A 27616-nucleotide genomic window follows, 5' to 3' on the forward strand; every position below is an offset into this window, starting at 1 on the left:
CCATGGGGACAGCAGCACAGTGTATCAATGGTTATGCTTAAAGGCTTTTCTGATTTAATGCTAAGAAAAAAAGCAATCACATGCAAAAAATGAAAGTCCAATCGGTTATAATGTGATTAGTGCCGCAGAGCGGCCATGTCAGCTCAGCCCCTTTATGAGAAAGCGGAGGCGACTCACGGACCACAAAACTCTCCACGACCCTCCTACCCCTGACAACAACCAAAAAATGAAGGCACTCAACCTGACGTTTGCAGCTAAGTTGTGCTGGGCAATATTCTGACTTTCTCTTTAAATGGTAACATTATAAAATATTGAAAAGATTCACTTACATAACCCACATCCGGTCGGTAACAAGTATAAGCGCCCAAAATACTGTGCAACATGTCATGATACGGACCACCCTAAAAGGATCAACACACCAAAAAACAATACGTGCGTAAGTCTGGTTAGTACTCGGGATGACACAGAATGCTGCCACCGCTGGCCACACCAGCTGCTCTTGCGGGGAGGACCAGGGACCAAGCATTACGCTTGCAGCTCTATGCGTCCTGCGTGATTCGACGAGTTAACGGCCAATCCACGGTTAATCAGAGCCTGCAGCTCAACCCACAAAGCTGCTTGGGAAAAAGCGGATGGGTCAGGCGTTAACACCCTGCTCAGAAAGCATCCTCAGTCTGGCTCCTGCTATGTGACTGTCTCCCCTTTAAGGTTCCACAAGCCAGCCAGCCACCCCTGGGCTCTTCAGAGCAGGTGACCCACCCATCCCCCTGCCCCCCGCCCCAATGATCGTCTGTTTCTTCTGTGCGTTTCAGCATGGCGAGTTTAAGAAATACCCCATGAGTGTCGAGTCCTGAGAGGAATCATTTAATTGATGCTCTCCCAGTCCTGTCCACCCAAGACCTGAGCTGGAATTTCCTGTTTTCTAAGAGGGCACAGTGTTAGGCACACAGGGCCTCTCACATGTCAGTATGTCTGTAGACACCATGAAAGGACCATCAGGGTCCAGACCCCATAGCCCGCAGCCACAGCTACTGTGTGGGCACAACCAACTTAGGAAAGCGTACATGATCCATGTGATGTGGAAGACACTCTGCAGGTGACCACGTGTGGCTTATGAAAGAACGCCACGGCCCAAACCGTCACATTCTGTTATGTCCGAGAAGCGAAAGAAGAAACACTCTATATCAGACGGAAAAAGAAAGAAACCCCACATGGGAAAGTAAAAGAGACAGCATCCAGTGCCACGAGGGTAGGAGAAGGAGGGCAGGCAGGGAGCTCGGGGGCAGAGGGCCAGAGGCCCGCCTGAACACTACCGCTGACCGTCACGCAACAGGAAAGACAAGAGCATCAGGCTCTCTCAGCATCAACTTCTCTTAACGGTAAATGCTTCTAACCCCAAAGATGCTCCCAGCCTTCTATGCGCTGAATGTCTTTTCTCTGAAGAAAAGACGGTGCCAGTGGATGGCGGCCCCGTTTCAGAACTCTTGCTTCGGACGTCTCCCCACACTCTCCCCTCCCACTGTGCTGTTTCTTGGTACTACCCACTTAGGAAGTCAGCGCTGAGGGCACCACAGACTGAGGGACACACCCAGAAGAACGTAGAGGGAAGAAGAAAGGCCAACTTCTCTGCCATCTGTCTCAAACCGCACCCGAGAGACCCCAAGAGCCCTCCTCTTCTTCTGAACACATCTCCCTGCGCCGAGATAACTGCCCAGTGAATCTCAAAGTCAACGAGGCTGAGTCCCTGGGAGAGACAGTACAGAGATCCCCCTGGGTCCCTGGTTTGGGAACACTGCTCGTCAGTGTCGGGAAGAGGCCAGCACCCTCTTGGGCCACGTTGCGGTTCCCAGACTGCCCTGGTCAGCTACACGGCAGGTGTACCTCGAAGCACATCCTGACGTTGTCCTTCCTCTAGAGCACGGCTGAAGCACACGGGACCCCAGGGCGGCCACCGTGGCCTGGGGGTGGTAAGCAGGGGACACAGTACTGAGCTCCACGCTCTCTGCTCGTTCCTTGAGGGAAGGGGGATCCCTTGCACCACCCACCGTCTGATGCTTCTGTTCCAGTCCTTCCGCCTGGAGGGTCTTTCCCATCGTCTGGTCAGACTGTCACTCAAACCCAGTCCAACACAGTCTGAGGGCCCCTTCCTTAGTGACCCCATTCCCGACACCCCCACACCCCTGCTGGACCCCCAGCACAGTGGCCACAGCTCCTCTATGCTGGGACACACCTATATTTCTGCCAAGCCCACGTGTGTCTAACATGTGCATCTGTGTGCCTGGCTCCTTCCTTCTACGTGGCTGGTGAACTCTCTGTTCTGGTTCATTCCATTATCCTTTCACTGGTTATCCAGTGTGCACACCGCGTAACACCAGAAACACAGGCCTGACAGAATCAGGTCGGGGATCCCAAGGATGCTTGGCAAGCGCCAAGGTAAGTGCACGGAGGAGGCCGGGGACCTGTGCGGGGGCTGGCATAGATCCACAAAAAGACGGGAATCTGAACCAATTAAGGGCAATGGGAACAGGGCAAGGACAGGCTCAAGGGCACTTCTTCACAAGCAGACCTGGGAAAAACCGTTACAGACTGGATGCAGGAGGGGTCAAAGAAAACCCCCGGGGTAAACATCCGCTGCCAGAAGAGGTCTCCATACCCCTCTGCTCCGATGACTCCAAAATCCATGGCCAGCAGCCCTGAGCCCCTCCTGGGCCAGCTCAGAGCCCCACGGGAGAGGCCACATTTCTCTTTACTGCCATCCAATCTCCCATGGCTACTCCAACCCATCTCCCATGGCTGGTTCTGCACCCAGCGTGTCACCGCTCTCTCCTGGGCCATCTGCTCAGAAGCCCACTCTCATTCCAGCCCACAGATGCCAAGGACTTCCGCACACCCTTTCCAGCACCCCAGGCTCCCCACCAAGATCGTCTTCTGAGGGAGGGCTGTGTGTGCAGCCCTGAACACGAAGCCGTGGCCAGGGATACCCAGTCAGGTGGAGCAGCACACGAGGCCCTTCCTGGGCCAGACCTACTGAGGCCTGGCTACATGCACCGTAAGAGGGGCCAGAGCTGCCTGAGAGCAGAAGTGTGAGTTACCCTCGTCCATAAAGGTCTAAATGTGATGATGGAAGACTGCCCTCTGTAAAGGTCTAAATGTGATGACACTTCCCCCAAATCCCAGTGCTTTTCAAACTTGGTTACAAACACAGGCAGCTTGGCACCTGTGATGTTTAGACAAAACACACTTAAAGCAACAAAGAACTCCTACCTACCTGCTGGAAAATGCAGAGATTAGGAAAGGTCCTAGAGATGTCCAGTTTAATAAGCTCCAAGCTGGCTTCTCGGTCTGCGGCGGAAAACCCGGCATCTATCAAAAGACAGGGAATCGGGAATCTCAGAGGTGGGCACGCACAACCACACCAAGGCTCTAAGTGTGACAGGGGTGGTCACGGGCCCGATTACACGGGAGCCAGCACGGTGCTCCGTGGGCTTCTGAAGAGCAAAACCTCAGAGCACCAGCTGAGGCCGGACTGTCATCAGGGATTTCCCAGCATCTAAAGTTCAAATGTCACCCGATGTTACCGGACAGCAGCAAGAGTCCGTGGAAGGGTGGACAAGGAAGGGAATATACATGAAACGCACCTTTCTTGGCTCGTAAACATTAGCGGTGTGAACTCAGAATGTGTGGCAGTTACCGCAGGGAAACAGTCCTGCATACTATTTCTGACTAATATTCACAAATAACTGGTTTTGAATTTTGGAATTCCAGTATGACACGGACAGTTTAAACACAGATCAGCAAACGCGACACCATTAAGCACCAGCAATAATCATTCCTGGGCGTTGGGCCTTCTAAAAGCATCACTTAGCAAATGTGCGGGGCTCCTGTCTCCCTGCAGAAGTTCCCAAGCTCCTGTCAGAGCCAACATTCGACCAGTCCTGGGGGCTAGGCTGCTAAAATCACGGGAACCGTGAAATCACAGCAGTTACAACTGGCCCTCCGGCCTGTCTGCACACAAATGCATCTCAGGAATTGGTCTTTTTCATAAGCTTCTCTTCAACTGGTTTCTTCTAAGAAAAAAAAATCCGGTGCGCCTTGGTGGCTCAGCCATTAAGCATCTGTCTTCAGCTAGGGTCATGATTCTCAGGATACTGGGATCGAGTCCCGCATCAGGCTCCCTGTTCAGCAGGTAGTCTGCTTCTCCCTCTTCCACTCCCTTTCCCTCTGCCTGATGCTCCTCTGCTCATGTTCTCTCTCTCTGTCAAATAATAAATAAAATCTTTTTAAAAAAGAAAATAAATCCCTTTTCCCATGAACCTTTTTATAAATGTGCACCAACCACTATTTCAGTGCCAGAAAGTTGGCTGTGTCATAAACAGTGACACACGACAGACCCACGTAGCCTCCCAGGTTTAGCATGGTATGTACCTTCGTTCTCTGCCTCAGAGCCTCCTGTGCTGAAGGACCGCCACCTCTCCTTGGCTCGGGCAAGACAGATGTCGAAGAGCTCTGAAAGAGAAGCCTCAGGGTGAGTACCACAGGCATGTAGGAGTCTGTGTCCCCAAAGCCCGGGCAAGCAAATGACCAACTTGTTCCAATGGTTACAGGTTGGTCTCAAACTGCATACTCAGAAGGCCACGTGAGTAAGTCCCCAACACGGCTTCTGAGGACGTCAGCACATACTAAGGAAGAAGTCACAAAGTATTAGCACGATGCTGAGTGCATGCTTCAACAACACAACACGCCCCTACCACACTTCTGTTCTGACTCGTGTCTGAGCTTACTGCCTCACTAGACTGTGAGCCCCTGGGGGGGTGAGATGTAAAGGTTTCTCCCTCGCCTACGCAGCGAGGTCGATCGGCACGGGGACAACAGAGAGCGACACAATCAATGAACACCAGACGGTGGACGATGGAGGGAAGCAGAGCCCAGCAGAGACCCATGTGGCTCCAGAGAAAGACAGGAGGTGGCCGCTAGCACGGGGGCCCAGCCTCCCTCAGCTCACTGCCAGACACAAGGAGGGGGCCAAGCACAGTGGGCAGAGGCTTCACAACACTGGGGCTCTTGCTGGCCGCCAATTCCCGGGAGGAGCCCCCAGAAGGATGGCTCCCAACTTCCCCCACCCCTACAACTTTCTTTTTCAGTAAGTCTTCTCTTTGAGGAGCTTAGAACAGTGAAGTAAGAGCTCATGCTCACAAATTCTGCTGTCATAGCCAGCCCTGTGTGGGTATGTCCACGCCTCATTCCTGAAGGAACCCCATGAGGGCTCTACCCACGGAGACCTCCCCAGCCCCCTGGCCGTTCACCCCAGCCCTGGGTCCCTCATCCACATCGGCGTCGCTATGAGCACTGATGGATGACAAAGACTTTAACTGCAGCTACCCAGAGAATTTCTGTCACTTTATTTTTCCCACCATTACTTCTGGAATATACAACAGAGCACCCTGCCTTCCAGAGAGTTCACGCTATTTTATTAAAACATAAGCCAAGTTGTAGGAACCGTACTGTGATCCAACAAGGGAAATCTTGATTAATTACTTTTTCCAGCCTTGTTAAAGATCTGAGTCACAACACGCAGGTCGGCCGGGGCAGAAGAGGGTACGACTGTGAAATGTAACTTCATACTATTATCCCTGAACAAAAAGGTCTGGGGAACCTCTGCCCACTCTCAACGTTCCAGGAGGTGGGCTTGGCTTGGAGATGGATGGAAACCACCACCTGGCCCCCAAACACTGGGAACCACTGGCCAGAAGAGGTATGAGATGGTTCAAGCACAGAAGCCAGCAGCCTCAGACAAAAACGAGTTGAAGCGTCAAGTCCCACAGGTGTCTCTGTCCTTTACTGTGGTGTCTGCTGTGATGAGGGGGCAGCAAACACACCTTCCTCTCAGACCTGGGTACAAAGCCCAAGGCTGACTTCCCTGAGAGCAAAGGCTCAGTAACGTACTACACCGACTTTCTAGAAGTTTCCAATCTTACAAGCATAACCTTCAAGAGCTAATCTCCAGGGGTTCCCAAGATGGAACACAGGCTTCCGACCCAGCCAAGGGTAGCAGAGAATCCTGACTCCAGCCTGCGCTAGGGTGTGGGGCAGTCCTGAACCTTCTCAGAAGGGCTGTTGATGTTAGAGAAGACATCTAAGTAAGCAACAGAACGTGATGCCCAGCCTCACATTCTTATGTTGGCTTAAATATTCAGTAAAACTGAGATTAAGGAGAACCCAAGAAGGTGGCACAGGCATGCACCCCATGGATACTTCCTGAGAGCCTGCCACATGCAGAGGGCTAGGCCAGGCCCAGTGACGGAACGGAGAGCGTGATAGCTGGGAACGCAGCCTACAGGGCACGTGCTTTCGTGGAGGAAACGGACTCCAGGCAGCCAATCATACAAGAACGATGCGACGTAAATAAAATGAACCGATATCCGCATCGAGACAAACTTTCAAGATATGTAATCGGGGCTGCTGAGCCCCATCTACTCTGACATAGTCCACAGAAGATTCTAATTCTCCTAAAATCAACGCAGGCACCAGTGAGAACCACAGAGACACACCCAGTACCCAGCTCAGCTGTTGCTCGGCTGCTGCTAGAGTTTAGAACATTTTTAAGAACAAGGACTGGGGTAAATGCTCGGCGATTTCTCCAAACTTCTACAAACGATTTCAAAAGTTAAATGTTACATATAATCCTCTAAGGTAAAGAAATTAAAATGGAGCTTGGAGGCAGTCACTAGAAACAGAAACCAGGAACCATCCACACAACCAGCTGATCTTAATCAAGACAGAGAACGCTGCCTGGACAAGGCCACCATTGTGGGGTAAGGTCAAAGTCTTGTAAGATTAAGGAAAAAAAAAAAAGTAACAGTAATAAAAACACGAACCCTACCTACAAAGAGAAGATACAAATCAGTTTTCCACTTGAATGCCTTCCGTGGGGCGAAAACTGCCACCACCCACGGCAGGAGCACGAAGGGCGGAAGGAAGAGGCTCCTGTCTCGGCAGCCGAGACTGCGGGCAGGCAGAGAAGTGTCTCAGCTCCTGGTGTCCAGCTCCCTCTGGGCACACAGCCTCGTGGGCTGCGGGGCGCAGAGTGGGAAGCCAGTCCAGGGTGCACAGCTGCTAGGGTACGACCACCTGCATGCCGCACGAGGCATCCGGGGAGACAAAGAGCCCAAAGAAAGAGGAATACCTACACATCTCCACCTCCCCCTGGATGGCAGCTACCAGGACTCAGGGACCCCGCCTGGCATGGGAGCTGTCCTTCTACGGTGCTTACAGATCAGCCGCCTGGAACAAAATGCTGCCAAAAACCCCACTGCACCCCAACCACAAGGCCTCCAGAAAGAACACCCGCCTCTCTTCCACTCCCACGTCCCCACCAAGCTGGATTTCCACAGCACCTGGAGGAAAGATACTGACATGACCCAGCCCACCACTGCTCTGCAAACTCTCTGTGCCCCCTTGTCTGTTCCGGGAAGAGGACAGGTATCAGGAGGAAGGCAGGCATCTGCTCAGAACTCCCGGGTAACAGAAGCAGGGAGGAGTGACCCTGGCTGCCCTGCTGTCTCTCCCTCCTGGAGGACCCAGTTACCAGGCCTCTCAAAGACACGACTTCAGGGCAGCAGCTGCCTCTCTTCCTCACGGGGCAGAGGGTATGGGGGAAGCCAGAGGACTGGGGCTGGAAGGTGGCAGGGGGGAAAGGATCCATTCTCCAAGCCTGGGATCAGGCAAGCTACTCACCATGGGTGATGTTTAACTCGTTGCCAATGGCTAAGCTCCAGACTTTGCCTCTCACACTGGGAGGGATCCCCTGCCACCAGAGATCTCGAACTTTCCTAGAGCACCACCTGCACAAAAACAGAAGCATGGATTTATGAGTTTTTTCTCAGTGAAGAAACATCCGACCACCCGTGCACCTAGCCCCAGACCAGAAAATCAGGGGACAGAGTTTTGCACGTACAGTCCCCACCCTCAGGGAGCCACGGTCCCATGCTCCAGAGGCCAGGAGATCAACGACAACGGTTGTGACAGGGACACCAAGGGCCCCGTGTGAGCAGGGAGGGCGCTGTTCTGGAGCTGAATCCTATGTGACCAGCCCCAGTTTAAGCAGGTAAAGGGAAGGGCTTTCTGAGCAGAAGGCAGGGAATGAGAAACAGCCTGGGCCGCTGCAGGAACTGCAGACAGCTGGGCACAGTGCAGGGAGCCCCGAGAGCCCAGCAGCTGGCCACCACACCCCGCACGCAGGCTGGTCACTGGGAAGTAAGCCCCACCAGCAGTGGAGCCGCGGAGGCCTGAGGGCCACGAGGCACATGCATGGCCCACAGCGGGGACTGCCGCCAGCTGGGGCTAATGTAAAGGGGACGGGGCTCAGCTGGGGCTTCTCGGCACAGTGCCGGGGGGAGAGGGGGGCGTGGGGGGGCGGGAGGGAACAGCAGGGGCTGCTGCGACTGATTCTGCCCTTACCTGTGGAACCCAGAGCAGATTCCTTCTCCCTTCTGCCCTGCAGCTGCTGAGACCCTCCCCCGGGAGGCGTTGTGAAGGTCAAGTGGGACAGAGCACTGGGGCACCCAGCTGGAGCCCTGAACACGGGCTGCTGTGTAAGTGCCCACATCTAGCTCACACCAAGGATCAGGCAGGGCAGGAGGCACCAGGAGTGGAGGGGCAGGAGGCATTTTGTAGCCACACAGGGAGACAGCCCAGGGGTTCTGAGCACCCCCATTCTTTTCCTGGGTCCCCTTTGAGAGAAAATATTTCCTGAGAATGTCCAGCATATTAAAGACACCTAGAAAAGTGGGCTTCAGGAATAGCTTGTTTTCCCGTCAGAGATCCTCAACAGGGCCGTCTGACCCCTGTAACAAGAGCTAGGAACACCAGAGCGAGGAAAGTGCCAGAAGCAAGTCCCCAACATCCTGACATCTGCTTTAGGTGGAAAGGGACAAGCCTACAGGGAAACTCCCATCCAAGCTCCCCGGTGGCGCCCGCTAACGGACCAAGACCAGAAGAAGCCACTCGCCTCTGCACGTGGCCCTAGGGACCGCTGTCTGCACACTGCCCCTCCCCATTCTGAATGTGCAAGGAGGACAGATCTCTTGTTGTAAATGGGTGTTAAGATGACAGCAGGTGTCAGGCTCTGCTGGGTACTGGCCACTGGGAAAAGTCATCAAAGACCCCATCCCCAGCCTCAGACAGAAGACATCAGATTCTGGAGCAGATGGGTGCAGTGTACCCAGGGGTCAGCCACAGTCCCCTGGGCAGGAATGTCTTCCCCAAGGAAGTACAAGCTTTAAAGAACAAAGAGTTAGCTGGAGGAGGTGTTACAGGACAAGGGCACTCTAAGCAGAGGGCATGGAACATGTAAAGGTCCTGCAGCTGCCTAAAGAGAGGGGTCATCAAGGCAGGAGAGCTAGAAGGTGAGCCTAGATGGGAAGTGTTATCTCACAAAAGTTCCCACCAGGTAAGCAAAGGAACTCACACTGTATACAGAGCAGCAGGAAGTCATGGACATTCTATACTAAAGGGCGGGGGATGACACAGACCTGGGCTTTAGAAGGTTCCTCTGGATACGAAGCAAAGACAACCTGGGGGTCGGATGAGGGCTGTCCCAGTGTCCCAGCAGGGAACGGCAGGGGTGAACTGAGGTGGGGAGGGAGACCCCACACCACAAAAACGTGAAGGGTAAATTCACCGAAGGCTGTGACGGGAGCTCCAGTTCACATCGCCGCTAACGGCAGGTTCTAGAGGGAATTGCTAAGCCATCTAGCAGTACCCGCCACACAACAGCTTACATTGTTTCCCAGTTAGGCAAAATCTCGTTGTTCCAGGTGAGGACGGCGTTGCCGATGCTCTCCTCCAGGCGGCACCTCTCCTCCAGCTGCCTTCTCCTCCGCTGGGCCTCCTTCAGCTCTGCAAACGGCGACGGCAAACGAGGATAGAGCATCGGTTAACTGACACCTGCCGCTTGCACACAGGGTGACCTGGCTCAGAGTCATGCTGTGAAACACCCAGAAGACGCCACCGAAGTGGGCCGTGATGCCACCCTCCCAATTACCGTTCTGGGCCTCTCAGGGTGTGGGACACTTAGGCCTTATCCACCTCTCGCTAAGCTTTTTAAGAAGAACGTGCAGACAGAAGGGCATGTGAGTGAGAACAGGGTTCAGCCACCTCAGGAGAGAAACCCAAAAAACTCCCTGCCCAGCCAACCTGGAACACTGCCGACCACCAGGCGCCCCCGGGCCCCCTGCCCAGTCCCCTTCCCCACTGAGCCTCTAGCCTCACCTCTCACAGCTCGGGCACAAGTCATAGCGTGGGAGGAGCAACTTGGAGAAATCTCACGCATCTTAAACTACACGTGCTTTTTGCTATTTCTTCTACTGAGCTATTTCGCAGTTTATCACGCTATTTCTTTTACTAAAACAACATGCAGCATCTTAGCCATTCTGCACGTACAACTGCAGCATGGGGTACATTCACATGGTTGTGCGCCACCCGCCACTCCAGAACTTTCTCATCTTCCCTGACAGAAACTCACCACCACTCTACTCTCCAGTTCTATGATTCTCACTGCTCTGGGGCTTCAGGTCAGCAAAATCTTACAATACGCGTACTTTAGTGAGTAGCTTACGTCGCTGAGCCCTCCAGGTCTGTCCATGCTCTAGCAGGTGGCAGAACATCCTTCCAGTTTATGCTGAATTAATACTGTGGGGTGGGCCACACTGTGTTTATTATGTATACTTTTTTAAACATGCTGGCGTCTTAGGGTTTTTAAATGCTGCACAGGATTTCATCAAATCCAATGACATCGTCTTGTAAATGAGGAAAGTGGAGGCCAGAGAGGGGAGGAAGTTTGCTCATCACCTCATCACCTCGGACTGAAGCTTTCCCCAGCCTAGCACTTCTGTCCTAAAGGGTCTCTTTTCTCATGTAAATTCATGGTATTACCTCCTTGGAGAAAGTTACTGGGAATGGATAGTGGAAACATGCTTTTGATAAAAAACAAAAATTTCAAAATATTTAGGCATTCACCAAAGTTCAGGATCTAGGGCTCCAGGAGGTAAAAAAAAAATCTCCGGAAAGACACGTAATCTTGTGGTGTCTGACATAAGCAGCAACACGTGTGAGAGCCGTTACCTCGTTTCTTGGCCTGAACCACCATTTCCTCGTACTGCTGCCTGTGTTTCTGGGCTTCTTCAGCTGGCTTCGCTGGGAGATTTCTTGACAAAAAAACAAAGGATTTCTACTATTACAAACATCAAATAAAAGTCTTTGAAAAACAAAATTTGAGAATTACTTACTAAAAAAAATGAAAAACTCAAAAGACCAAAAACTACATTTGTTAAGATGACCCAAGACATAGCAATTTCTTAAACTAAAAAGATTTAATTACAGAAGTAAAACAAGCTCAGTATTTTCAAAAATCTGATGTACAAAGTTAGTAGAAGGAAAGGAACAGCTGCCCATAAACACTTGATCTTCTGGTATTTTTCACCCCAGTCTCCAGAACAACTGCGAGCTGAGCATGGCACCCAGACAGTTGTCACACTTTCTGAGAAGCAGGGACCCCAAGGACAGGTGTCGCACATACGGAGAAATCCGCTCTCCGACCAGTTCCTCCAGGGTGCAAGCTTTCTATTAGCTACTGGCTCATCTGTGTTCTTTAACATAAAATGTGTGTCACAGTTCTGAGCATATAAATGGGGTGTGCAACTTCAAATCCTGAGTGAAAACCTCAAACGCATGGGCTACTTCAGAAAGTCAATCTGCAGGCACTTGACAGCTGGGGCAGCAAGGTCAGGCTGGTATGCTCCCCACACAGCACAGCCTGCTTTCTGGCATATTCCGAATGACTGCCCGCTTTTCTGCCAAAAGCCATGGCACCTTCTCCCACAGGCCCTGTTTCTGAGAGTGCTGGGAGGGTGTTCCCGAATGGGCTCTTCCCGGGTCCCTCTCCATCCTTCTAACCCGGCATTGCAGGGACTCTCTCCCCATCCACCACACGTTCACCAGGCCCAAAGCCCAAGAGTTAATGTTACAAGACTCATTTCTGGGTGGCTCAGTTAGTTGGGCGTCCGACTCTTGATTTCAGCTTAAGGACGAGATCTTGGGGTCATGAGATTGAACCTCACAGCGGGCACTGCTCTTGGCATGGAGTCTGCTTGGGATTCTTTCTCTCCCTCTCTCCCCCCCACTCACACATGTGCGCGCTCTCTAAATAAGTAAATAAATAGAAAAATAAAAACTTACTCCCCCCAAAAAAGACTATGACCCACTTCTGCAGATTTCAGGGTGGGCAGGGACCTAAGAGACCACTGTCTTAACAAGCTTTCTTTCACCCTCTTTCCAAAGCTGTGGGATCGTCCTATTCAAACACAATGTTCACAGAAGCTCAGAACTTAAAAAGAGACTGGCTGTGGCCTGGGACAATGCAGCAGTCCCTTTACCTCACTGATGCCTTCAAACGTGATCTGTAAACCAGTCATCAAAGCCCATCTCATCTGTCAACAGACACTGGAGGCCCTGGGACACCAAAGGTGGGTCCGTGTACAGCAGACCTCCAAGAAGCCAGCAGGCCAGGCCAGGAGCTGACCCACCATGCTGGGGTGTCCCCGCAACACCCCCCCTTTGCAGGACACTTCTCTGTGTTTCTTGCCATTACGAGTCAGCCCATAATCTACAGTGGCTACTGAAGTATTTCTAAATGCTAAATTACAATGAAAAACCATCTGAATGGAAAACCTTGGTCAAAACTTCTGTGTTAAAGGACAGTTTTGCAAACTGGTTATTATTATTATCATAGAACACACGTTAACATAGGGAATAATGAGGAACTGAGGATTTTAATATGTACCAGGGGTTATGCTTCTTCCCTCAAGTGACCTGAGCTCTTATTCTAACACAATGTGATCAACAAATTGTGCTTATCTACTAAAACAAACATTCTAGGGATTCTAAGAATCTTTTGTAGACTCACGCTGGTCTGTCTTCCAGGATGAGAGCGGTAGTGGACAGTGGCTCAAAATCAAGATTCTTCCTCACATTCTGCTTTGGAGAGGGTGGCTTGCTAGGTCGTCCAGCCTTGTCTTCATATTCCTGGGACAAAGAAACAATGGGTAACTCTAGGCCTAGCCAGTTCTGATATTATGAAGTCCCTCCAAGCACAAGAGAGCTGTTTCGTAATGAGGTCCTTTAAGCCATTTTGAGGGTAGCATATTGAAAATATTTCCTTTTTGAAAGGAAACACTGCCAACTGGAGGGGTCGGTCATATAGATCTGAAGTGAGGACTGCAGCTGCCCCTGCTGCTAGAGGCATGGGGGGGTCACTGAGGTCCACCATCCCAGCAGCCCCCTAGGCTCTATGCTTCTCCGGGATAAGAGCTGTCTTCTGGCTTCTGGATGGTGCCAACTTCTACTGGTTATTGCAGTGGCCACTGGGAAACTCAGAGCCATAGCATTCGTCTGACCCCTGGCTTCATCCCCTACACGCTTCCAACCCAAATTTCAAACCCCTTTCCTTTTATCTCATGGCATTTTATACGTTTTTGTTAGCCCTTCCAACAGTTTCCAACATGAGGAAAAGGTTAAACGTTTTTTGCAGAAAATGATTAGAAGTGTTTCTTTTCGTAGATCTATTTTTTAAGAACAGCTGACTCAATGTTACCTTAGTGTCAGGTGCACAACATAGTGATTCAGCCAGTGTGGTTGCCACGTCTCACCATGAATGCTATGACAACATCACGATGTTCCCTGTGCTGGGTCTTTTGTTCCCATGATTTACTCGTGTCCTAACTGGGAGCATGTGTCTCCCACTCAGTCCCTCCGCCCCCACGCCCCCCTGGCAAGCATCTGTGTGTTCTCTGTACTTATGGGTCTGCTTCTGCTTTTTGTTTATTCATTTGTTTTGGTTTTTACATTCCACATCTCAATGAGATCAGATGGTATTTGTCTTTCTCAGTCTGATTTCTTTCACTCAGCATAACACACTCCAGGCCCATCCACGATGTTGCAAATGCGGTTCCATTTTCTTAAGAGCGGGAGCATAAAAAAAAAAAATTCTTTAACATCTTTGTATGAAGCCGTCACTGCAAGTGGTTACGTAAATACTGGTGCTACAAGCAGACTCACTAGCACTGGGTCACTGATTTGTCCCATGAACTATAGCCAAAGGCTTGGTCACACCTGGTGACCCACATTCCCAATGCCCAACCAGTGGAGTTCCGGGAGTCAAGTAAGTTGGAACCAAAGAGTCTGGCTTCTGGAACAGCGTGTGCGTTGTGTGCCTGTGCGTGTGTGTGCACGTGTGCGTGTGTGTGCACGTGTGCGCACGCACACATATGTGCACGCCCTTAGCCCTCTGCCAAAGAGAAAAACAAAACAATACTTTCTTATTGCCTATGTTACAGAGAAGGCTCTTGGGACCCTCCTGCTCGAGGGAAGACCATCTAACTGCCAAGACAGGAAAACGAATGAGCAGTTAACCCACGATTTAAATAACCATTCCAGATAACAACAGAAGAAATATCATGAGCAGAAAGCCATTAATTGCTAAAGGAATTAAATCGACACTAGCTGCCAAGGGGCTGTTACTAGTAACATTATTTGGCCAGCAATTATTCCCTCAGCCAAAAGAGCCTATAGAAGCCTCTAAAAAGTAGAAAGGCGCATTTGTTTCCTCAAAACACACAGGCAGCAAGATGGGGCACCCGAAGAAGCAGGTGGGTGGGGCAGTTTCTGTGCATCTGGGTGTGCAAGATTACATGCTGTCACCGTCTACCCTGAAATGGTCCCACTAAAACACCAAAATGACTCCTACCTACCCCAAACTGAGAAAACAGACTCCCTCCTTCATGGAGTCAACATCTGAGCACACACGTTTTCAGGCACTCACACAGCCACTGAGCCACTGGAAGCTTCACATCTAGCACCAGGATGTCAGAGTCTTGAATTTTAGAGACAATCTACCCAAAGCTGTGTGTTAAGAAAGATTCTGAGACATGCTGGATTTTAACAAGAGTTAGTCCTGAATGCCCCGTAAGGTGCTACTCACCTGCTGACCATGGAGGCCAAAGATGGCAACCCCAAGTTAAATGTCCCAGAACACGGACACCCATTTCCATTTGCTTTTGTGTGCTTTACACACACAGTCTCATTCTAGCTCTGTGGCAGTCTCACCCCATTCTACAGACAGGGTAATTGAGGCTCAGAGTGAAGTGCCTTACCCCCCAAGTACACAGCCAGCTGGCGTTGGCCATTCTGCCACTCTGCACCAGCCCAACCTCTTTGTGATTACACTCAAACAGGTATGCAGTTTTAGAGAGAAAAGGCCCAGTTCTACATGGGTTAAGTGCAGCCACTGGAGCCAGATGGGGGTGGGAACAAATTCAGATCCACCGAGAACCAGCTGCGGCCTCCAGCAAAGCCCTTACTTGGAATCCCTGAGCTTCATGTCCACACGTCCAGCCGTACAAACCAGAGAGGGCTATCTAAGGAACAGGGAGAAGCTTTGTGCACAGAAAGTTCTCAATAAAGGGTAGTCCTGGCTGCTGAATGCCGTACCCCTAAGCCTGAAACAAGCGTATAAAAAAAGAAAAAGAAAAACAGATAAAAAGAGAAAGCAAGCAGGCCACCAGCCCTAGGGCCAAACAATCACGGAGCCCTGCAAAGTCTGCAAACAGCACAAATACAGAAAGGAGTAAAAGTAACCAAATGCCTTGATTTGCAAGGAAAAAATATCAGATCCCTTCAGTTAGTGCTCAGAAACTCTTGTCACAACAACACGCACCACCGCACCGCGAAGGAGCCGAGAGCTTTGCGAGAACCTGACACACACGTCAGCGTGACTTCGCCTTCCCACCAGCCCTCTGAGCCAGGAGCCGCCTCTGTCCCCACATCGCAGATGGAAGGTGCAGGCCCAGCTGTCAGTGACCAGCCTGCTGGGGAGCGGGGGACCTGGGGACAGGAGACACGCAAGCAGCCACACTTCCCAGGACTCTAGAATACCTGAGAGCCACTCACAGACACAATGCAGAAGTAATTCGGTCATTCACATTCTAAGAAAAGCTTTCAACCATGACAGAAACCTGTAATACTGAATTAAGGGCAGAGGTAGGGCAAATACTTCTGTTTTAACCACATAAAGCACTGCATGATTAAAAAAAAAAGAGAGAGGTGGCTTGTCCTACCCATACTTGAAATTGCAGGGAAAGCCTTTCCAGAACTCCAAAAAGCACTGCTGGTGTGAATGTCGTTGGAACGTTGGAAATGGTCACAGGTCTCGCTCCACACCTAGTTCTTCCAGAGCCTCACACGGAGGTGTCAACAATAAGCTCACTTTCCCAATGCGACAAACTGACTTTAGAAACCAGAAAGGACTGACTGCCCTTTTCTGCTGCCTGACGGTCACCACCACGGGCCACACACCTGCTCCTGAGAAGGGCCCATCCCTACCCACCCTGCCTCACTGCCTGGTGTCCCCACCTGGCTGAGGGTACAGAGGGACAGATGTACACAATGGCCAAGAAGGGCCTGACTCCCTCAGGAACTGGGGTGGTCCCAAGAGGCTCATGTGACCTTGCCCAAGTGGATTCTGTGACAGACACATAAAACCTGGAGAAGTCTAAAGTCCAAAGGACTTGCTCCTGATCTTCCTGAGGATCCCAACCATTTAACTGAGAAAGCTGTGGCTGTCTGAAAGCATCCTGGGAACAGAAAAGATAAGGATGCCGAATTCTGGCCCACTCTGACCCAGAGCTGGGTTTACCAGTTGGCTCCATATTCCTAAGACCAGGGAAGTCTTGTCCCCTCCCCTCAGTTGGAAATCCGAATCACCCACAGCCTCTGTTTGCCCTGATTGCATAAATTTGTCTAAGCACTCAGCAATAAAATCATTGTTTAACCAGGGAAAAAAAAAAAAAGACAACTATTCACTCCAAGGCTCCTCATCTCCAGAAAGGCTCCCAGGAGGAGGGGAGGTGACGCCCGCTCCAAAGCTACTAGAGCGTGAGCCCCTTCTAGGGGCCAGGCCCAGCCTTAGGCCAGTCTCTCCTCACAAAGTTTCTTCTCTTGTTGGGACCCCTATGGGATCAAGTTTTGATTAGCCCGCAGGGTGCTCAGTACAGATCACCCTGCCCAACACTGCCCAGCCCCAGAGGAAACAGAGAACGGGGCTCTTCAAAGTTCCAGGGATAAATCAGTTTAAGTGGTCATGGTAACATTTTCTTTAAAATCAAACGATAAGAGAAAAAAAAAAAAAAAAAAAAGCAGAGTCCACATAATAAGGACAGATTTTTCAGTTCTATACCTAGTTTTATCTCCGTCCAGAGTCTCAACTTAAATTGTGTAAGGCACGGGGGATGGGGGTGTAGGGGATTGTCAAAAAGGTTTACAGGCTCATTAGTCAGCATGGGAGGTCCCAGCCCCTGCCCTGAGGAGTTTACTACCCCACATCCTGCTGGGAAGACCAGACCAAGAGCAGCAACAAACAAACCAGGGGCAGAGCTGTGGGTGTGGTCTGATAACCCAGCAAAGGGTCAGGGTAAAAAGCCAGGACAGTGGAGCAGGGTCCCAACTCCATGCAGGGGCCAAGAGCCAAACAGCTTTAGCAGACAGGAGGAAAATGGAAAGGGCCCTCATCTGCAAAGGGACCACACGGGGCCAGCCCTGAAGGAGACCTAGACCTCAGCCCTGAAGGGGTCTGGGTGGCGCAGTAAGCCGCAGAGCCGAGGAGAGCAGATCAGGAAAACTGCCGTAAGAGAGCAAGGCTGGAGGACTGGGTGTCTACAGCGGCGGGAATCCAGGACAGCATCTCATTGAGGGTGCCTCCCGAGAGAACACAGGACTGGGCAGATCGGGGCTGGACGCTGGAGAGGCATCCTGCCGGCACCAGCCGCAGCCAAGGGACACACAGGAGCAGGCTTGTCCGCGGGTCAGGACCAGTGCATTACATGGGGAATGGTGCTGAGTCCAAGTGCCAAGAGCAAGCTCCCTGGAGCCGGAGGGATGAGCCTCGAGAGAGGAGCTGGACTTGGGGCGACCTGTAAAGTCAACTGTGAGAGGAGCCCGTCTGATGCGACCCGCCACAGGAGCCACAGCCCCCATGTGATTGTGTGATCGGGAGAGCACTGAGGGCGAGGATTAGGGTGACAGACTCCTCAGATACGTTTAACTTGCCATTAAAAAGGAAAAACAAAAGACAGCAGGACAAACAATTGAGAGGAGGAAGAAAAGATCAAGCTTCTGGAATGATGAAAGCATTCCAGGCAGGATGGCAGGAGGGGAGGCCCCCAGGCTGGAAAGAGCACAGCTGTCAGACAAGACCTGTGCTCCAATCCCTGACTCAATTTACACCGTGGCAAGATTAGCCTCTTCCCACAAGAGAGCTAGTGCTGCAGGGACCTCGGCAACAAAGCAAGGCGGGTCATCTCGCGTGATCCCCACAAGACCCACGGTTCACCGCACCACAGTGGCCACACCTTTATGGGCCAAGAGCCCAGGCAGCCTGCAGGGGAAGCACCAGGGGGCCAGCAGGCCTAGGTTTCAATCTCAACCTCCTCAATGACCACCACCAGCAGTATGACCTTGAGCACATTCCTTCGCCCTTCCCCTGAGAATGGATTATCAGAGGACAGCCACCGCAGGTGCCCAGAAAATGGCCAGGAATTCTTTCCATTGCCGGGTACTACAAAATCACCCTTCTCAGTATTTCCCCAGCAGGGCCGTGGGGAAACGCAGAGCAAGCAAGAGCCTGGAAGGCCACAGCTGGCTTCACACCTTGCCATCGGTGACACACAGTTCTGGGAGCAGGGGCAGGGAGAGAGGCTCTGGTCTGTTGGGACGTTTAGTGGCCTGTCCAGGTCTCCCAAGGGCTCAGCCTTCCGGGAGGCTGTCCTGGTGACCACCCGCCTGACCTCACAGCAAGGAGACCCCCTGAGGGCCTCCGGGGCTGCTCTCTGGCAGCGAGGTTCCCAGAGAGCATCCCCCTCCTCACCGGAAATGGCATTTGGGAAAGCAACTGTGGGGAACCTCTGTTCAAGGCCGTGCTCCTTACAAAACACGCAGAACACCGAGTTAATAGGCGGCCTGGGTAGTGCAATGTCTTAAATACGAACCGGGGCTTCCAGCAAGCCTGGCCGCTGCTGCCGTCTGATCCAACAGGGCGCAGGCTGCCCCCCGCCCGCCCCCCGCACGAAGGCTTTCCCCAGCACCCCGGGCAAGGCCCCCTGGCCGGTGAGAGGGGGCCGGGCCTGGCCCGGATCGGAGAACAGGCTGCAGTGCCCCGCGGGGCGACAACAATCAGGATGCGGCGGCTCACCCTTCGGCCTCTCACTGCCTCCGCCGATGCCAACCCCCGGGAGAAAATCTCTCACTGCCTCTGTCGAGTCCAACCCCCGGGGGAAAATCTCTCACTGCCTCCGCCGAGGCCGACCCCGGAGGGAAAATCTCGCGGAGCCGCACACACAAAGCCTGCGGGGAGGCTCGCGGGGAACACGACGGCCGCGTGCAAGCCTCAGCTCGTTGGGCAGTGGTGTGCAACACACACACATGCACACGCACCGGGGTGCACCCACGCTAGGCGCCCGGCCGGTGGGCGGGCCGGCCGCACTCACCATGAACGCCGCGGGGCTCAGGGGCGCGCGGCCGGCGGCTCCATGCCCGGGCGGGCTCCGGCGGGCGGCTCCGGGGACCTCGGGCGGCGGCTCGGCGCGCGCGCGGGCGGGGGCGGCAGGCCGCTCAGTGGCACGCAGATGCCGCGCCGCCGATGGGATCGTGCGCTCCGCGTCGGCGCGTCAGGCCTGGCTCGCGGGCGGTGGGCAGGGGCTATGGGCGGGGAGGGGCGGGGCTCCCAGCTCCCTCCACCTCCCCGGGGTCCGCCCCCCGCCCGCCGGGACCACGGCCCGCACCCTCAGCAGAGCCGCACCGCACTAGGAAACGCGTGCTCCTCATAAGCAGCGGCGAGACCCCGAGCACGCGGAGCTCCGCTCCCTAGCGCGTCCTGGAATGAGAAACGTGTGTCACCGAACGGAGCTGCAGAACATGTCCGCGCGCCTCCGCTCTGCATAGCGGGCTGAGAGCACACGGTTGCTCATCTTTCTTCCGCAGGAAGGTGCGTCCAGTCCAACGTCAGGGTGCACAGCGAAGCCCATCCCGATGGGAACCTGACGAACGACTGCTGCCGAGAGGGGCAGCTGGGAGGGGCGTTAGGATCCGTGCCGGCAACACCACTGCCCTGTCCTTCAGTGGCACTCACCGAAGCCTGCCGCACAGTGCATCTCAGATGGGAGCATCCCACTACAAACCATACCCCAGCTTACAGGAATCTTTAAAATCGGTGCAGGGGCAAAATTCCTTCCCAGCAGACCATGGGTCCAACATCCAGGGGTGGACAGACTGGGTCTTGGCCAATGCCAAGACTCCCCGGGGATGGAAATGCACAAGTCTCCGGACTAGGACAACGAGGCTTCCCCAGCTGACTTGCTGGAGACCAGCATTCCCAAATTGCCACCAGAAACTTCTTCACTGGGAAGAAGCCTAGGATTTCCACCCAGCTGTACTCAAGAAGATGGAGGAGTAACAGGGAGCACACGCAGACACGGGAATTGCCACAGGTCACTGGCAGATGCAGTCATTTTGGAGGACAGTCTGGCATCCCTCAGGGGCCAGTACACCGACCACACCCCTGGGAACCTGCCCAAGAGAAACAAAACGTCCCTCCACAAAGAGACCTGATGCAAATACTCACAACATGAACTCACATTAACTGAAGACATGGGATGGGCAGGAAGGCTCGGTGCACACGGGCTCTGGACAGGCGAACCCCAAAACATGACCTAAGGTCATCTACAAGATTCCGTTTCTATAAAGTTTCTTTAAAAGGCAAATCTCTAGGGGCACCTGGGTGGCTCAGTGGGTTAGAGCCTCCTCTGCCTTTGGCTCAGGTCGTCGTCTCAGGATCCTGGGATCGAGCCCCGCTTCGGGCTCTCTGCTTGGCAGGGGCCTGCTTTCCTTCCTCTCTCTGCCTGCCTCTCTGCCAGCTTGTGATCTCTGTCTGTCAAATGAATAAATAAGGTCTTTATAAATAAATAAATAAATAAAGGGCAAATCTCTAGAGAGAAAGCAAATTACTGTTTGCCTGGAGCGTGAAGAGGGAACTGCCAACAGGCCTGAGGGAACTTTCTGGAATGAGGAAAACATCCTAATACTGGAGTGCACTGATAGCTGCACAGCTACATTAATTTCCTAAAAATCACTGAACATGGATGAGAAATTGTATAGTAATTATACTTCAATAAAGCTGTTTCAAAAAGTAACAGGAAGATCAAGAGAGAGAGTTTGATTCTGGAAGAAGGATTAAGGAAAGCCTTAGAAATTACTCGAAATTTGGAAGACAAAAGCATTGGAGGGTGGGGTGTCCTTTCACTTCATCCCTGGGCACTTTTAACACATCAGCCAGTTTATTCAGTCCTCCAGGAGGGTGTGCCCATGCTATTTATTACTTTATTAGAGTCCAGAAAATGTGACAGACAACACTAACTTGTAGACTGATGTCCAGTAGAAAGAACAACTCCAGAGGTTATGTTTTCTTGTTCCCACCAGGCTGTAGGTTTAAATCCAACCTAACAATCTTGTTCTAATTCCTTTTTTTTGTTTTTATGCCAATAAATGCCTAGTTCTTCAAATGCCCTTGTCATCAATTTTACCATCTCACTCAACTTCTCCATGTTTTAAATGAATTTTTGACCTACGGTCATGAATGAATGAATGAAAAAAAGAAAAAGAGGGAAGGCAGGAGGGAAAGGAGGGAGGGAGGGAGGAGGAAAGGGGGAAAAAGAAAAGGTAAATGTCACGAGAAAACGGCAGAATAACTGTTTTATACCAAGAGAATAAAGAGACAAAAAAGCTAAGGGCAATACACAAGCCTGACTGGATGCCGGTTCATAAGAACAGTGTGGTGCAACTGGGGAAAAGCAGAATGTGGTTTGGTCGTGAACTTGGTCACAGTCACACAGAATTACTGACCATCCCCCTAGGTGTGGCAATAGCCTCATGCTGACCGTAGGACAGCTTCCACTCTGTAGACCTGTATGCTGGCATATTGAGGGGTAAGATGTCACAATACCTGCAACTTACTTTCAAATGGTTCCATGAAAAAAAAAATAGAGGCACGATAATATGAATATCCTAATGTCAGTGACTGTTCCGTCTCAGCGGACTATATATGGTGCTTACTGAATCATTCCTGGAACCCTTCTGTAGGTTTACAGTTTTTCTTCACAAGTGAAAGGGACTATGCAATGTCTGGTGACCGTCCTTCAGATCTTGTCGCAAACAGCAGAAATGCACCCCCTGCCCTGCCCTCCGGGACCAGAACAAGGCCCATCATTCTCTCCCAGCATCAGCTCCCATTGCTCACCGCACTGATCACACTTGTAATTACATGTTTATTTAAAATGCATTTCCCTCGGGGTGCCTGGGGGGCTCCATGGGTTAAGCATCTGCCTTTGGCTCAGGTCATGATCCCAGATCCTGGGATTGAGCCCCGCATCAGGGTCCCAGCTCAGTAGGGATCCTGCTTCTCCCTCTCCCTCTGCCTGCATCTCCCCCTGCTTATGCTCCCCCCCCCCCTCTCAAGTGAATAAATAAAATCTTTGGGGGAAAAAAAAAAGAGGTGTTTCCCTCAGGGAACCATAAAACCTCTGAGAAGAGTGGCAGGCATTTCCCCTCCTTCCCTTCCATCCCTCCATCCACGCACTTCTGGTGATTGGCCCCAGGAACACAGACGAACACAGATGAGCACAGTCCCTGCCTTCATATCATCCCAGACCAGCAAGCAGACGACTGCTAAACCACAGACGTGCCCAAGACATCTCCCAGATTTCCAGAGACCCCGGAGGCAGCTGACTGGCCTGCGGGCTAACTGCGGGCTTTCTGGAAGGAGTTCCCAGAGCCAGAGAGGGCTAACACTGCCAGGCTCCCTTCCCACAGACGAATGGGTTCTCAGCTCTCCACGCCTCCTATGACACCCAGGGCGGCATACACTTTAGAAACCAGCCCCTGGATCTCACAGGGATCAAAAGATTACCGAAGGAACAACTTTCAGTCCTAGGGATTTGGTTAAGTAAATCATGTTACACAGAAGGCCACTACTTAGTAAAAAATGAAAGACTATCTAAGGATACAGGAAAATGCCTATGTTGTCATAAAAATAAGAAGAAAAACGCCCACAAAGTGGTATGTTTTGAATTTTGACACTCATTCATCCACTTAACAAATATGTATTAACTACCCACTAAACCTTGGCGCAGTTCCAGACCCTGGAGATAAAGAATGGTTGAGCAAACAAGTTCTAGACCTTGCTTTCGTGAGCTTGTAGTCTAGCAGGGGTTGAGAGGCAGGCCGTAAAGAAACAACCGAGCAAGAACTTAAGATGGGAAACAGCGAAGTCTGTGACTGTGGTGACTGATGGGGGCCAGAAAGGTCATCCAGACAGGAAGGGCAGGGAAGACCTCTCGGAACACTATCTAGGAGGGAGCACTGGGCTGAGACCCAGTGAGTCTCAGTTCTAATGATCCCATGAGGTAGAGACTGTGTTAGGCTGAGCCATGGCTCCCACTTAAAACCATATTGGAATCCCCAGCACCTGTGAATGTGACCTTCTATGGGAGAAGGGTCTTTGCAGATGTGATTAAGGTTATGGACCCTGAGATGGGGGAGATTATCCCGGATTATCTGCAGGGACCCAAAATAACCACAGGTATCCTTAAAAGGGGGAGGCAGAGGTGGGTATGACTATGGAAGAAAGGGAGACAAGAGGATCAGAGGTTGGAGTGAGGTAGCCACATGCCAAGGAATGCCAGCAGCCTCCAGAAGCTGGAAGGGAAAGAAGGGACTCCCTCCTAGAGCCTCTAGAAAGACCAGCCTGGCCAACACCTTGATTTTGGCCTGGAAGACACATTTCAGACTTCTGACCTCCAAAACTGTAGGAGAATAAATGTGGGCTGTTTTCAGCCCCCAAGTCTGTGGCACTGTCACAGTGGCCCCAGGACACTAACACAGGCAATGCCAGTGTCCCCTCCCCCACCTCTTTGTCCCCAAACACGGCACCTGAGGCTCTGAGTGGCCTCCTCGGAAAAGCAGCAGATGGGAGGTGGCAAGGTCCAATCTGAACCCGGGCTGTCCAACTCCAGAGCCGAATTCTCTGGGGGACTGCCCTTGAACTAAGATTTCAGTGTCCTACACTGGCGCTACCTTCATGTGCCCACAGCCACATTAACGATTAGACTCAGCCATGAGACCAAGGAACAAACAGGGCACTTGCCTATTACTTCCGGAATCACCATGGGTAGTTTCCACTACCGTCTACAATGCAAAGGCCGCATCCAAAGTGCTTCCACGCCGACAAGCGGTTTTTTAAAAGTAACACTCTGAGTTCAAGTTAGACAAGTCACAGAGAGGTGTGGAAAATGCCTCACTCTCCACCAATCTGAGGTTTCTCAGAGTCCTACATAGTCGCCTATGAAGGAGCACAGAATATAACACTGCAAACATGCCACTTTGGCACACTATTCCAAATTAAAGTCTCTTGAGAAACAGTGAGTGCAAGGACACTCTGACCTTCCTCTGTCCCCCTGAAAGCAGGAATAAGTTTCCTGTCCGAGAGGTACCCTTCCTGCATCAGGAGGGACAGAGGAATCCTGTCACCAGAGACTGAGAACTCAAGGCCAAAAAGGCTGCGTCAAAAAATCTTATTACATCTTCACTAATCTACTACCCCAAGTCCAAACCCAAGTCTCCCATACATAAAAAATTGGTTTTTTCCCTATTAATCTGTCTTGTGTTTCATTACAGAACGGGCAATGGAACCTAGAAGGGGAGAAGGGAAAATTTTCCACGCCTAGCCGGCTGATCAGGTCTCCTCGGCCGCCTGGTGGGCATTGGGCCCTGCACTCCAGGCTGGACATGCAAGACAAGCCAGCCAGCCCTAGGACCCTCGCTCACTGGAAGTGTCTTCCCGCTGCTGTATTTGAGAGACTATAAAATACCTGAGAATCTCAGTTTTCCACTGCCAATTTGATCAATGGAAGAGCGGTGTTCTTCGGCTGTCACTCTTTCCATGTCAACACATTAAACTGCCCAGACAAGGGCAAAAGCATTTGAAATCTCCCAATGGCCATCTCTCTGGGTCTTCCTAGGAAGCTGCCTCCATTCTGCTGCTACCATGAAATGCATCTTTCTGGTTCTAGTGACAGGATGGGCCACCAGAATGCAGACGCCATTGCCAGAGCCCAAGGTCAGTGGGAAACCGGCTTCAGAATGTGAGTGGTTGGGGTTATAGCTCAGGGGTAGAACATTTGACTGCAGAACATGAATGGTGCTCTCCCGCTCAGCACAAGCCTACTGTAGCTTTGAGCCGTTTCTTTGTTCCAGTTTTCCCAATACCTAGCATGCGCATGCCAAAGAGAGTGTGTACAGCTCACATGGCCTACGATTCCACGACGAGTGTATTTATGTGGTCGAAATGTGTATGCAAGCAGTGTGGGGGGGGGGGCACTAACCTGTCAGAGACTCCCACCAGGAGGGGCTCAGAAGTCTTGGGGTAAAGAGGGCGTTCCTGTTTTACCCTACCTACATCGATCATTTGTGTCTTTTTTCATAAATTATTTTGAATTTGAAACAAAACATTTTTTAAGCCATTTCAGATGGAATCCAAGGCTGATTTGCCAATTGCAATTTCCAAACTACACTGAACATTCCTGCAGCAAAGCTGGTTTGGTTTTTGGTTTTTATGTGTTTTGGTCTTTTTTTAATTTACCCACCCACAACAGCGAAGGTGTAGCCATGAGGTTTAGACTGGAACAGGAGGAGCCACTGACCTTTACTGAGCTCCCACTGGACGCCAGCCGCTGCCCTGGGAGTGCTTTCAGCCTACTTGACCCTCCAAGCACGGGCAAGGTGCATGGGACCTTTGGAGAGTGGGAACTGTAGTTCGGGAAGATAAAGTCGCTGGCCCAGGGCCACACAACTGACTGTGGATGACAGAACCAAGACAAGACTTGGAGTCCCCTGATCCCAGTCAGAATCCTCTCATGGTCCCCCTGCCTTCCCAAACTGCAGATCTCTCACCCCTGCCCTGTCAGAGGCCCCCAGGAAGATCTGCGGGAACTAATATGTGGGCTTCTGTTCCCAAATCCCTCTCTCTTCCTGGGAGCCACATGGGCAGACAGATGGGGAATTTATCACTTCCACATCGAGAAAAATAAGCAAACCGTAAGAGGTACTATGCACTGGAATTTCAGAGTTTATATCCCTGAAAGGCACAAGAAGTACAAGAGCTATACTTCTCAGTACAAGAGCTATAACTTCTCAGAATAAATTAACCATTACCGCAACAGTGGGAGACAATCTATCCAAAGAATAAACACAGAGGTCAAATTCAATGACCTTGTCATTTTCCCTACAGAAACTTCCCATCACTGCTGTCCCGTCTCCTCCAGAAAGGTCTCATGTACAAGTCTGATAAATAATTAACCTGCTCCTTCTCCAAAAACCCAAATTAAGCAGGACTGGAAATTTTGTGTGATCACCTCCTAAGACTCCACTGAAAGGTCTCTATTGCACACAAACACATGCTGCCTAGCACCTTGACAAGCCCGAACTTCCAGAACAGGTTCAGCTTCCAATAAGGGACCGCCACAGCTGTTGAACGTAGCCCTCTCTGCTCTGGCCACTGGGCAGCTCAATGTCTGATCTGTACCATCCTTCTGGAGGGACATGGGTTGTGTTTGGGGACACCCATTCACCTCTGGCTTCATCTTGCTATCCTGGGCCCAAAACTCCTCAAATTTTTCCTCTCTCACTCTGCACGCATTTTTTTGTTTTGGTTTGGTTTTTTTGTTTGTTTGTTTTTTTAAAGATTTTATTTATTTATTTGACAGAGCACAAGAGCACAAGCAGGCAGAGCAGTGGAGGGAGAGGAAGAAACAGGCTCCCCACTGAGCAGGGAGCCCAATAAGAGGATTGACCCCAGGACCCCGGAATCATAACTCGAGCCTAAGGCAGTTGCCTAACCAACTGAGCCCCTAGGTGCCTCTTTTTATATTGTTTTAACAGTTTCTTTTTTTAAAACAGATTTTTTTAATTCTTAAAATTAAGAATTAAATGTAGGGCTCGAACAGACAGCCTCAAGATCAAGAGTTGTATGTTCTACCAAAAAGAGCCAGTCAGATGACCCTTACACACATTAAAAAATATATATTTCTTAGGGGCACCTGGGTGGCTCAGTGGGTTAAAGCCTCTGCCTTTGGCTCAGGTCATGACCCAAGGGTCCTGGGAACGAGGCCTGCATCGAGCTCTCTGCTCGGCGGGGAGCCTGCTTCCTCCCTCTCTCTGTGTCTGCCTCTCTGCCTACTTGTAATCTCTGTTAAATAAATAACTAAAAAAATCTTAAAAAAAAAAAAAAGACTTCTTTGGGGCGCCTGGGTGGCTCAGTGGATTAAGCCGCTGCCTTCGGCTCAGGTCATGATCTCAGTGTCCTGGGATCGAGCCCCGCATCGGGCTCTTTGCTCAGTGGGGAGCCTGCTTCTCTCTCTCTCTCTGCCTGACTCTCCGCCTACTTGTGATTTCTCTCTCTGTC

The 27616-nt window shown here is 51.5% G+C and overlaps 1 protein-coding gene across 7 annotated transcripts in view; it reads right to left on the reverse strand.

Annotated features, from left to right (window-relative positions):
• TBC1D14 (TBC1 domain family member 14) overlaps positions 1-27616 on the reverse strand; it is a 103035-nt gene that overhangs the window by 18114 nt on the left and 57305 nt on the right. For 5 of the 7 annotated variants that reach the window (XM_059380399.1, XM_059380393.1, XM_059380415.1 and 2 more), the window contains 7 exons: positions 12962-13080; positions 11122-11204; positions 9780-9897; positions 7735-7841; positions 4426-4506; positions 3269-3363; positions 330-401 (listed from right to left, as the gene is read on the reverse strand). In XM_059380399.1, the coding sequence (XP_059236382.1) occupies positions 330-401; positions 3269-3363; positions 4426-4506; positions 7735-7841; positions 9780-9897; positions 11122-11204; positions 12962-13080 (675 nt within the window). Of the gene's footprint in view, positions 1-329; positions 402-3268; positions 3364-4425; positions 4507-7734; positions 7842-9779; positions 9898-11121; positions 11205-12961; positions 13081-19297; positions 19385-19592; positions 19676-27616 lie in introns of those variants that run through there. The other 2 variants (XM_059380425.1, XM_059380430.1) reach the window with 2 other exon arrangements.

This window comes from Mustela nigripes, chromosome 1 (genome assembly GCF_022355385.1).
Source record: "Mustela nigripes isolate SB6536 chromosome 1, MUSNIG.SB6536, whole genome shotgun sequence".
In the NCBI taxonomy this organism is placed as follows: domain Eukaryota; kingdom Metazoa; phylum Chordata; class Mammalia; order Carnivora; family Mustelidae; genus Mustela; species Mustela nigripes.